Source organism: Tupaia chinensis, unplaced genomic scaffold (genome assembly GCF_000334495.1).
Source record: "Tupaia chinensis unplaced genomic scaffold, TupChi_1.0 Scaffold000273_1, whole genome shotgun sequence".
Taxonomy (NCBI): Eukaryota; Metazoa; Chordata; class Mammalia; order Scandentia; family Tupaiidae; genus Tupaia; species Tupaia belangeri.
Window position 1 is genome coordinate 2,554,780 of NW_006159755.1, and position 10,978 is coordinate 2,565,757.

A 10,978-nucleotide genomic window follows, 5' to 3' on the forward strand; every position below is an offset into this window, starting at 1 on the left:
GGTCAGGGCACAGGCAGAACCAACAGCATGGCAAGTGAGGGGCTCAGAGCTGTGGTGGGGGAGGCCGTAAGAGGAGTATCTACCTAGGGAGTCAGGGTAGGTCAGGCCACGAGAGGCCTGATGGTTAGGGAGCAGGCAGAAAGAGGTGTAGGAGCCTGAAAGGACCTCTGGTAGGGGTGGGGCTGAGCTGGGTTAGGGAGGTCAAGCCCAAAATGGAGGCCCATTCCAGGCTGAGGAAGCCATTTAGGGAACTGAAAGTCCACCACTGTGGCCTGAGGGTGGCGTCTCAGTGGGTGGTAGGAGAAGTGCAGCTGGAGCCAGCAGCAGGCCTTGGCAGTGAGGCTGAGGGCTAAGAAAAGGTAAAGAGTTACAGCAGCAGTGAAGGTTTTAGGGAGCCCTCTTGTGCTTTGAGTCAGCAGGCAGCGCATGAGTCACCACTGACCCAGGCTGAAGGCTGTAGCACCTAAGCCAGAGATGTCAGAGAGGTGCTGGTGGGGGTGGGACAATGAGGTGGTTCAAACCCTTCTCCCTGCTCTATGACCCAAAAGGTAACCAGAGCAGGAGCTATCAAGGGGGCCAGGCTGTCACCTGAACCACAGTTGGGGATCCCCAGGACAGACCATCCCAACAAGTCATGGGGCCGGGCACACTGGGGGCAATTCATAGATCCAGACAACCTGTCCTGTTAGGGCCTTGTGAGGCGCTGCCGTCCCTAGGTGTGGGAACTGATAAGGCAGGAGGGTGCCCCCTTCTGGCCGAAAGATGGAAGTACTGGGTCAGAACAGCTTCTGTTTGGAGATGGGCTCTAGCCGGTGGGCTCAATGTGTGTCTCACCTTGAGGCCCTGGCCAGTCTGGAGATGCCAGCACTAAGTGACAGGAGTCAGTGGTGGCAAGAGTGAGCTCCATGGAAGGGAGGCAAGAAGGGGAAAATAGGTCTAGGCTGATCTTCACAGCCTTTCACCACGACTCTCACCCTCTAGGATAGGTGAGGGTCTACCAGACCCCAGGAAGAAGAGGGCTGGGGGAAGTTCTGTGCATGCAGGCCTGAAGAAGCAGCTGGAGCAAGAAGGGTCTGAGCTGGAGGACCCTTCCTCCCCTGCACATGTGAGAGGCTCTGGCTGCCCCCAGGCTGTGGATGTTGGAGAACTCCTAGCCCTCACAGCCCCCTTCTTCCACAGGAAGGCCTGAACCCTGACCCCAGTTCTGTCCCTGGCCCACCTGCAGCCACAGTTTCACAACCACCCCCCGGTGAGTAGTAACAGGAGTAGTGACCCAGCTTAGCTCAGGCTGCTCACAAACCCTGGGCTGGGACTTCCTGAGGGTGGGCAGATCCCACTGAGCGTGCCTTAGCCTAGTCTCTGTCTGCAGGTGGGAGTCCCCCATCAGAGGAGCCACCCCCAAGCCCAGGGGAGGAGGCCGGGCTGGTAAGGAATGCTGTCACGTGGGAAGAACTGATGGATGGGCACTTTCTGGGCAGGGCCTGGGCTGAGTCCATCTTGTCCCCTGCCCCCCTGTGTATTGTCCCCAGCAACGGTTCCAGGACACAAGTCAGTATGTGTGTGCAGAGCTGCAGGCCCTGGAGCAGGAGCAGAGGCAGATAGATGGCCGGGCGGCCGAGGTGGAGACACAGCTGAGGAGCCTCATGGAATCAGGTAGGGTGGGTATCTGGAACCCATGCCCCATCATAGACCACCGGATCTTCCTAGCCCTACAACACCTGACTGTGGGAGAAGCTGGGAGGATGCATGGCTGGAGGCATCATCCCCATTTAACAGCTGGGCATGCTGAGGCCCTGCGTGGTGAAACGGGTTGCTGGAGGCACAGAGCTCTGGCTTCTGAGATGTCACAAGGGAGCCACCCCCTTCCCCAACCCCCAGACACCCTGCTCTGACACCAGGGTCAGGAGGCAGGCCTGGTGACTGTCCCCATCCTGATTCAGGTGCCAACAGGCTGCAGGAGGAGGTGCTGATCCAGGAGTGGTTCACCCTGGTTAACAAGAAGAATGCCCTTATCCGGAGGCAGGACCAGCTGCAGCTGCTGTGAGTTCTGGTCCCACCAGCCCAGGCTCTGCCCTCAGCCTGCCAGGGCTGGAGCACAGGGAAACTTAGCCGCTTTGGCTAGAGCTATGCACTCCTTTCTTTTTCTTCTTTTTTTTTCCTTAAGGTGTTGCTATAGGGCACATGTGCTTGCCAGAGGGATACAGAGAGAGTGAAAAAGAGAGAGGGAAAGTGAAAAATTACTCCCCGGGGTGATGGCCACACTGCAGTCCCTTCTCCTCCATTCTCCTCTCAGGATTTTGGGCACTCAATCACACGAGCCTAGCGTATTTTCCAAGCTGCCAGGTCTGGGATTCAAACTATACACTGGGTCATGTGAGATCTGGCTGCCTTCATCACTTACTGGCCCATGTTTTCTTCTTTCTTTTTCTTTTTAATTTGTCAGAATGTGCATGCACTTGTCAGAGACAGAGACAGAGAGAGAGAGGGAGAAAGTCTCCCCATCGAGGAGCAGGACCTGGAGCGCAGGTTTGAGCTGCTGAGCAGTGGGGAGACTTTCCCCATCCTGTTGGGACTCTGGGGACATACCCGCAATGTGTTTCTCAAGCCACTGGTGAGGATTTGAACTGGGGTCAGCCATGTGGGCTCTAACCACTAGTCCACAGGGCCGGCCTTGCTTTCTTTTTTCTACAAAGATATTTTTGAAAAATTATAGAACCCTTATAAATTTTTTGTCCCATCCAATTTACTATATGAAGTTTATCCTTTTAAATTGGTACTGTTTGTACTGATGAGAAAACCAAGGCCCAGAGCAAAATGTGAGCCAGGAGGGGCAGGGCTGAGTCCCTCCAGTGTGACCCTGTCCCTTTATAGTAAGCAAGACAGGGCCAGGGAGATCTGAGCCGTTGGCCACATGGGGCCAGAAGCCGCCCTTGGAGGAGGTCTTTGCCTTTATGGTCAAGCATGATGGAGATGGCTTTGTCTCTCTTTTACATTTTGGATAATTTTAGTTACATACTTCCTGTTTATGAGTAACATTCATCCAGATAATCCTCTGGGTTGTTTCTTATTTTAATAAAAAGGGGTGGAGGACCAGATGCTGTAATGGTTAGGTGGCTGGATTCCCACATGGTTGACCATGGTTCAGGTCCTGGACGTGGTGGCTTGAAACTCATGCCGGCTCCCATACATTGCTATTCAAAGTTCCAAGAGGAGAATGTAGGAGAAGGGATTGTGGCGTGGCCATCGCCTCCCTGCCCCCATGATTTCTGGCTTTCTGTCTTTCTCTGTTTCTCCTGCAAGCACACGAGCCCTATACCAAAAATCTCTCTTAGAAAAAAGGGGTGAGGGATCAGCAGTTAGCGTAATGGTTATGTCGCTGGACTCCCACGTAGTCGACCGCGGTTCGAAGTCCCGAACCCGGTGGCTTAAACTCACACCGGGTGCGTGTGCGCCCAACAGGCTGCAGGAGGAGGTGCTGATCCAGGAGTGGTTCACCCTGGTTAACAAGAAGAATGCCCTTATCCTGAGGCAGGACCAGCTGCAGCTGCTGTGAGTTCTGGTCCCACCAGCCCAGGCTCTGCCCTCAGCCTGCCAGGGCTGGAGCACAGGGAAACTTAGCCGCTTTGGCTAGAGCTATGCACTCCTTTCTTTTTCTTCTTTTTTTTTCCTTAAGGTGTTGCTATATGGCACATGTGCTTGCCAGAGGGATACAGAGAGAGTGAAAAAGAGAGAGGGAAAGTGAAAAATTACTCCCCGGGGTGATGGCCACACTGCAGTCCCTTCTCCTCCATTCTCCTCTCAGGATTTTGGGCACTCAATCACACGAGCCTAGCGTATTTTCCAAGCTGCCAGGTCTGGGATTCAAACTATACACTGGGTCATGTGAGATCTGGCTGCCTTCATCACTTACTGGCCCATGTTTTCTTCTTTCTTTTTCTTTTTAATTTGTCAGAATGTGCATGCACTTGTCAGAGACAGAGACAGAGAGAGAGAGGGAGAAAGTCTCCCCATCGAGGAGCAGGACCTGGAGCGCAGGTTTGAGCTGCTGAGCAGTGGGGAGACTTTCCCCATCCTGTTGGGACTCTGGGGACATAACCGCAATGTGTTTCTCAAGCCACTGGTGAGGATTTGAACTGGGGTCAGCCATGTGGGCTCTAACCACTAGTCCACAGGGCCGGCCTTGCTTTCTTTTTTCTACAAAGATATTTTTGAAAAATTATAGAACCCTTATAAATTTTTTGTCCCATCCAATTTACTATATGAAGTTTATCCTTTTAAATTGGTACTGTTTGTACTGATGAGAAAACCAAGGCCCAGAGCAAAATGTGAGCCAGGAGGGGCAGGGCTGAGTCCCTCCAGTGTGACCCTGTCCCTTTATAGTAAGCAAGACAGGGCCAGGGAGATCTGAGCCGTTGGCCACATGGGGCCAGAAGCCGCCCTTGGAGGAGGTCTTTGCCTTTATGGTCAAGCATGATGGAGATGGCTTTGTCTCTCTTTTACATTTTGGATAATTTTAGTTACATACTTCCTGTTTATGAGTAACATTCATCCAGATAATCCTCTGGGTTGTTTCTTATTTTAATAAAAAGGGGTGGAGGACCAGATGCTGTAATGGTTAGGTGGCTGGATTCCCACATGGTTGACCATGGTTCAGGTCCTGGACGTGGTGGCTTGAAACTCATGCCGGCTCCCATACATTGCTATTCAAAGTTCCAAGAGGAGAATGTAGGAGAAGGGATTGTGGCGTGGCCATCGCCTCCCTGCCCCCATGATTTCTGGCTTTCTGTCTTTCTCTGTTTCTCCTGCAAGCACACGAGCCCTATACCAAAAATCTCTCTTAGAAAAAAGGGGTGAGGGATCAGCAGTTAGCGTAATGGTTATGTCGCTGGACTCCCACGTAGTCGACCGCGGTTCGAAGTCCCGAACCCGGTGGCTTAAACTCACACCGGGTGCGTGTGCGCGTGTGCCCAAGATCCTGAGAGGAGAATGGAGAAGGGATTGCGGCGGGGCCATCCCCCCTGGGGAGGTGGTTTCTGGATTTCTGTCTCTCTGTCTCTCTCTCTGTCTTTCTGGCGAGCACACGCGCCCTATAGCAAAAACCTCTCCAAAAAAAGAATAGAAAAAGGGGGGTGGGTGTGATGGAGGGAGACCACATAAACATCTGCAGTTGTAGGCCAGCTGGAACAAAGGTCATTCCCACTGGGGCCTGGGGCATAGTGCTGAGGTCAGCTGGCCCTCCATGGGAACTGATGGGGAGGTGGGATGGGGCCTCACTTTCCCTGACATCGCTCCCCATCTCCCAGCATCGAGGAGCAGGACCTGGAGCGCAGGTTTGATCTGCTGAGCCGGGAGCTGCGGGCCATGCTGGCCATTGAAGGTGAGGGGGGTGGGGCGGGAGGGGCTGGGAGTGGAAGCAGGAAGAGCAGCTCCTGTTAGAGGAGCTGGTGTCACTGGTGAACCAGCGCGACGAGCTGGTCCGGGACCTGGACCACAAGGAGCGGATGTGAGTGGGGGCTTCTGGCACTGGCACTTGAGGAGGGTCCCGGGGCGCACCACCGTGGAGCACTCAGCGTGGACCCGTGGCGGCCTTTGGGTCGGGCGGGCGGTGGAGCTGACTCGACCCGTTCCCTTCCAGCGCCTTGGAGGAGGACGAGCGCCTGGAGCGCGGCCTGGAGCAGCGGCGCCGCAAGCTGAGCCGGCAGCTGAGCCGGCGCGAACGCTCTGCGCTGAGCTGAGGCCCTCGTCTAGGAGGCTGGAGCTGCCCGGCAGCTTCGCCACTCCCGGCCCGGCCCGCAGCTTTTCTCGCCGCTGGCGCCCGCTCGCCGAGGGCCGGGCCGGGCCTCCCGGAAGCCGTGCGCAGCTGTCAGGCGCGTCACCTGGCGGGGACAGCGCTGGCCTAGGCCCCACCGCGGGGAGGAGTGGACGGCTGTGCCGACAGGGCGTATTTATTTTCCGTATGAGTGTGCGTGCGCGCGTGTGTCCGCGGCGGGCTGTGGGCCCAGGAGCGCCGTGCAGAACCCCTCCCGGACGGCGGGGCCGGAGCGAGCCAGCCAGCCCAGAGACCGAGGCCCGCCGTCCCCCCCATCCCGGTTCCCCAGGAGCAATAAAGTTGGGCAAGGATACACCAGCGCGGTGCTTTCTCAGGATCACTTGAGCCTCGGTAGGAGGAGGAGGGTGGCGCTTGGGCCCATGCGGTGGTCTGGCCATCCTAAATGGGGCTGTGTTGACCTGGAGGTTCCCAGAGGGGAGCTGAGGCTGGACCTGGGCCTTTCAAGGATGGTGGCAGTAGGCAAGTCCCATTTCAAAGATGTGAAAACACGCTTGAGGTTGTTGCTCCATTTTATTTTTTAGTAACACATTATCCCCTGAGGTTCTCACATGCACCCCACCCCACGCCCATCTCCAGATTCTTCTCCAGCCACTCCCGGAGGAAAGGCTTCCTCCGCAGGTTCATTAAAAGAGCTGAACTCGGTCATCCAACACCTGTCAGCAAGCTGGGGCCTGTTCTGAGGCTGGAGCTGTGGGTGGCAGGGTGCCCAGAGCCAGTTCATCCTGACCCAGGATGCCATCCTGGTCCTCAGCAGTCAAAGGGTCGCTAGACCCGAAGAACTTCACCATGGCACGGACCTGCGGGAGCTCTGAGAAGGTCTCCATGGCCAGCAACATGGCTAGGAGCCCTAGGAGCAAGTATCCTGGGGAGAAGAGGGTGCTAGGGTTGCCAGTGATATTCCCCACCCACCTCCCAGCATGGCAACACACCCTGCTCCTGGCGCCACGCACATCTCTTAACTCCACCACCAAGGTACTTTGGACTACAACTCCCACCCAATGCTCTAGGGTCCCTCCACCTGGGAGCCCAGCCTTCCCAGTGGTTTATGGGAGTTGTAGTCCAGGCAGCTCTCCCCTCCTCTTCCCCACACCCTGCTTGGCAGCTGGACTCACCAAGAAGTGCGAGTTGACCAAGGTGGTAAATCACTGGATGCAGACTGCTGCCATGGCTGGGCAGCAAGTCTCCCAGGCCAATGGTGCTGAGGGAGCTGAAGCAGAAGTAGATGGCCTCCAGCAGGCTGCAGTTGTCCTGTAGCCCCCACAGTACCAGTGCTGGCAGCAGCACGAAGGTGCCAGCCACCAGCAGGCCCAGCCCAGCTGCCTGCAGCAGTGCAGCCCTGGCTGGTGCTAGCTGCCAGGGGACCACTACCCAGGCACCTAGGCGGCTGAACATGGGCAGCAGGCAGCGGCGCAGGGTGGCTACGAGCACTAGGGAGGCTGGCAGCCCCAGGGCTGCATAGACCATACAGAAGGCCTTTCCACCTGCTGTTAGTGGGGCCATGTGGCCATAACCTAGGAAAGAAAGACAATGGGCAATAAGTGGCATCCTTGCTGCCGTCCACTTTCCCCATGACCATGGGCAAAAGGCTGCCCTCTGGTGGCCAAAAGGCATAAACTGCTGAGGCCCATGTTCTACCTGGCTCTACTCCTACTTCACTGGGAGCCCTAGGCAAATCTCTTAACCTCTTGGGCCACTCTTTTCTGGAAAAAGAAAGGATTAAAGACGGCAGCCCATGGGGCCAGCAGGTGGCATGGTGGTTAAGGTACTAGAGTCCCACATGGTCGACCACAGTTCAGGTACCAGACCTGGTGGTTTGTTTTCTCTGTCTCTGGTGAGCATGCATACCCTATAGCAAACTTAAATAATGATAATGAATAAAAGAAATAAATAATTTTTAAAAGTAAAGAAGGCAGTCGGATGGGTCTTTGTAACTGTGATCATTCTGAGAATTGTTGTCTTGACTCACAGAGATGCTGTCTCTCTGAGAGATTCCTCAGCTCTTCTACACCCACAGCCAGTAGAGTGTCACCCATTCTTTCATCCCCCCAAGATGTATCGCATCATCCTTTGTGCCACACTCTGTTCTGGGGTCTGAGTCTGCCCAGACCCTGCTCCGTGGTGGGGGAGGCAGGGAAATCAGTCACGCCACCTGCCATGAAGGGGCAGCATGTGTATGACAGAGGGCATGTGAGGCTGGAAAAGCTTGGGCAAGGCAGGGAGCAGAGCGGGGTTCGCTGGGAGGGTGGATCACCTAGTCCACAAGGTGCAAACTCACAATGCCTACAGAGCCAGGTGTGAGACAGGAGGGAGTGCTGGGGCCTGGGGTGAACTGGAGAGGCCTTGTTCTGCTCCAGCCAAAATGTTGCCTAGCAGGGGTGCTGGCTCAGTATGAATAGGTTTCTTCATTTCCCAGAGAAAGATGTCAATTCAAGAAATAGTTACTTTGCAAGACAAAAACAAAACAACACACCAGAGGGCCCAGGGTTTGCTTTTATTTTTCTGGCTGTTTCCTTTGCCAAAAAGCCCTTCATCCTGTATCTCTGTGCTTTCTCACCTTGACTAACTCTCAGCAGGACAGTCTTCCCGAGAAGATGCCCCTCACATCCCTGAGTCGGTGGTCCTGATCCAGCTTTCCATGCCCTTTCTTCCTTTTTTACTTTTTTTTAGAGAGATTTTTGCTATAGGGCTCATGTACTTGCCAGAGAGACAGACAGAAACAGAAAGCGAGAAATCACCCTCCAGGGGTGATGGCCATGCCGCAATCCCTTCTTTCAGGATCTTGGCCATGCACACACATGTCCGGTGTGAATTTTAAGCTGCCTGGTCCGGGACTCGAACCGTGGTTGACCATGTGGGAGTCCAGCAACATAACCATTATGCCATCTACTGGTCCCTTTAAAAAAAAAAAAGAATTTTTTTAAATTTAATTTTATTTATTCATTTATTTATTTTAATTTGACCAGAGAGAGAGACACACACAGAGAGAAAGAGAAGGAAAGTGAGAAAACAAATACCAGGTCCAGGACTTGAACCATGGTTGGCCATGTGGGAGTGTTCAGTGCCTTAACCACCATGCAATCTGCTGGTTCCTCCCCCCTTTTTAAAAGATATTTTTGCATTAGGACATGTGCACTAGCTGGAGAGAGAGACTGAGCTAGTGAGAGGGAAATTGAGAAATCACCCTCGGGGGTTGGCCATGCTGCAATCCCTTCTCCTTCATTCTTCTCCCAGGATCATACGTACATATGCACATGCGTCCAGTGTGATTTTCAAGCCATTGGGTCCAGGACTTGAACCACAGTTGGCTCTGTACGAGTCCAGCAATATAACCACTATACCATCTGCTGGCCCCTGCATTTCATTTCATATTAGTAGCCATCCCACTGTTGGTGTTCCTGTTAGGCCCATGGGGTCTGGGCACCTCTTCTGGGTCTCAAAGGTGCCTGGGGTAGGAAATGAGAAGGCCACACCCCCTCCTGGCAGCCAAAGTGGAGGTACCAGTTGGGGCATGTTGGTTGGGGAGCCCCAGTGGTGATGTCAGGCTTGGTAAGGCCTGGGCTCTGTCTGGGGCGCTGACTTTGGGGATGGGAGGGATGGGGGAAGGGCTGAGACCCCAAGGAGCAATGGTCTCAGGGGCCCATTCCTACCAGATGGCCTGGTGGCCTTACCAGTGGTGGTGAGAATGCTGGCAGTGAAGAGCAGGGCCGAGGGCAAATCCCAGTTCCTGGCCTCTGAGTTGTTGCCCCAGCTGGAGACCCCATGTGCCTGGGCTGCCAGGGCAGCACCTAGCAACTCCTCCAGTGCTCCAGGTGGGAGGCAGGCCCCGTACTCTGCCTGGAAGGTAGCCAGCTCAGCCCTGAGCTCAGCCTGAAGCCGGTGTGCTGGAGGCCCCTCCAGGGCCTGGAGTACCACAGCCCCAAGTCCCAGGGCCAGCAGGTGGGCTACAACCAGGAACCCATATCGGGCCCAGGGCTGTAAACCCCTCATACTGTGCTACTGAAGAGTCTGGGGTGTTGTGGAAGCTGGCTGCTTCACCACAGGCACCTGGGAGGGGCAGGGTGGGGTGGGGCTGGGAGGAGGTGCTGTGTGGGTGGCTGGGGCACAGCGGCAATGAGTGTGAATGAGAGGAGGGTGAGCTGCATCACTCCTCCCAGGTATTTGCTCATTTCAGTGCAGCTGGGACGGTAAGGGTGACTGGGACAGTGAAAGGCTGTGCTGTGGGGTGCATGTCGTCACGCACGCCCTGTCCATTCCAGTGTTTAGGTTCTGAGGACACCAGGGAGGACAGACACAGGCCACTTCTACCTGGTGTTCACACAAGAAACCCATGAACAAAGAAACATGGCAACTTCTGGGGCCAGCAGTTGGAGAAGTGGCTATGTCACTGGACTCCCGTGTAGTCGACTGTGGTTCGAGTCCTGGATGCGGAGGCTTAAAATCATGTTGGGTGCATGTGCATGCGTGCCCAAGATCCGAGAGGAGAATGGAAGAGGAGGGATTGCGGCGTGGCCATCCCCCTGGGGGGTGATTTCTCGCTGTCTCTCTGTCTCTTTGGCGAGAGCATGCACCCTATAACAAAAACCTCTCAAAAAAAAAAAAAAATGGCAACTTCACACTGTCCTAAGTTCCATGGAGGAGATGCCCTGGGTAGGGGGGGTGATCCCTGAGGGGAGAGGATCTCACAGGGAGAGCTCCTGGGCGGAGGTGATATTTCAGGTGGTGAATGAGGCTAGGCATGGTGGGAAAGCTGAACAGGGGCCTGACCACAGCAGGAGTCAGGGGAGGGCAGACAAGGACACAGGTTCTTGACACGTGTGACCTGGGAGACCTACAAGGAGGCTGCTGCAGTCATTTCGGATGGAGCGAATTTGGCCTGGGCATGGAGAGCGAACGATGGGATTCGGGATGGATCAGGTCAGGGCAGGGTTAAGGAGGTGAGGACTAAGGATGCTTTCATGCCTCAGTTCCCAGTCCTTCCTGGGACCCTCTGTGCCCACCCTCTGACTCCCTGCCCTGCAGAACCACAGACACAGTCTGGTGCCAGGAAGTCCTGGGCGGTGGGAAGAGCAGAGGGGGAGGAGCCTAGCTAGGCCTCCCATAAACCTTGGAGGGGCTGAGCTCAAGGTCCAGGGACCTTGCCATAGGACA

At 55.1% G+C, this 10,978-nt stretch overlaps 2 protein-coding genes across 3 annotated transcripts in view; one reads left to right on the forward strand and one right to left on the reverse strand.

The window, feature by feature from the left end:
- The window catches only part of EHBP1L1 (EH domain binding protein 1 like 1), a 22,131-nt gene extending 16,007 nt beyond the window's left edge, over positions 1–6,124 (forward strand). Inside the window, 7 exon segments of the mRNA XM_006149895.3 lie at positions 1,180–1,249; positions 1,370–1,425; positions 1,530–1,653; positions 1,941–2,040; positions 5,304–5,376; positions 5,379–5,503; positions 5,636–6,124. Coding sequence (XP_006149957.1) covers positions 1,180–1,249; positions 1,370–1,425; positions 1,530–1,653; positions 1,941–2,040; positions 5,304–5,376; positions 5,379–5,503; positions 5,636–5,735 — 648 coding nt within the window. The 3' untranslated portion in view covers positions 5,736–6,124.
- Positions 6,125–6,260: 136 nt separating this feature from the next.
- On the reverse strand, positions 6,261–9,817 carry KCNK7 (potassium two pore domain channel subfamily K member 7). Of its 2 annotated transcripts, XM_006149897.3 has the most exons (3): positions 9,499–9,817; positions 6,943–7,341; positions 6,261–6,692 (listed from the first exon to the last, which is right to left on the reverse strand). In XM_006149897.3, exons 1-3 carry the CDS (start codon positions 9,815–9,817, stop codon positions 6,487–6,489), a joined length of 924 nt encoding a protein of 307 aa, XP_006149959.1. In that variant the 3' UTR covers positions 6,261–6,486. The 2 variants fall into 2 exon arrangements, with proteins under 2 accessions (XP_006149959.1, XP_006149958.1); XM_006149896.2 differs by having other exon boundaries at positions 6,569–7,341.
- Positions 9,818–10,978: the final 1,161 nt, after the last annotated feature.

Excerpts from the sequence above, each read along its gene's own strand:
- KCNK7 (XM_006149896.2), bottom strand. The coding sequence starts at position 9,817 with ATGAGGGGTTTACAGCCCTGGGCCCGATATGGGTTCCTGGTTGTAGCC. Across the intron at positions 7,342-9,498 it reads CAGCATTCTCACCACCACTG|GTTATGGCCACATGGCCCCA; the intron begins GTAAGGCCACCA and ends TTTCTTTCCTAG.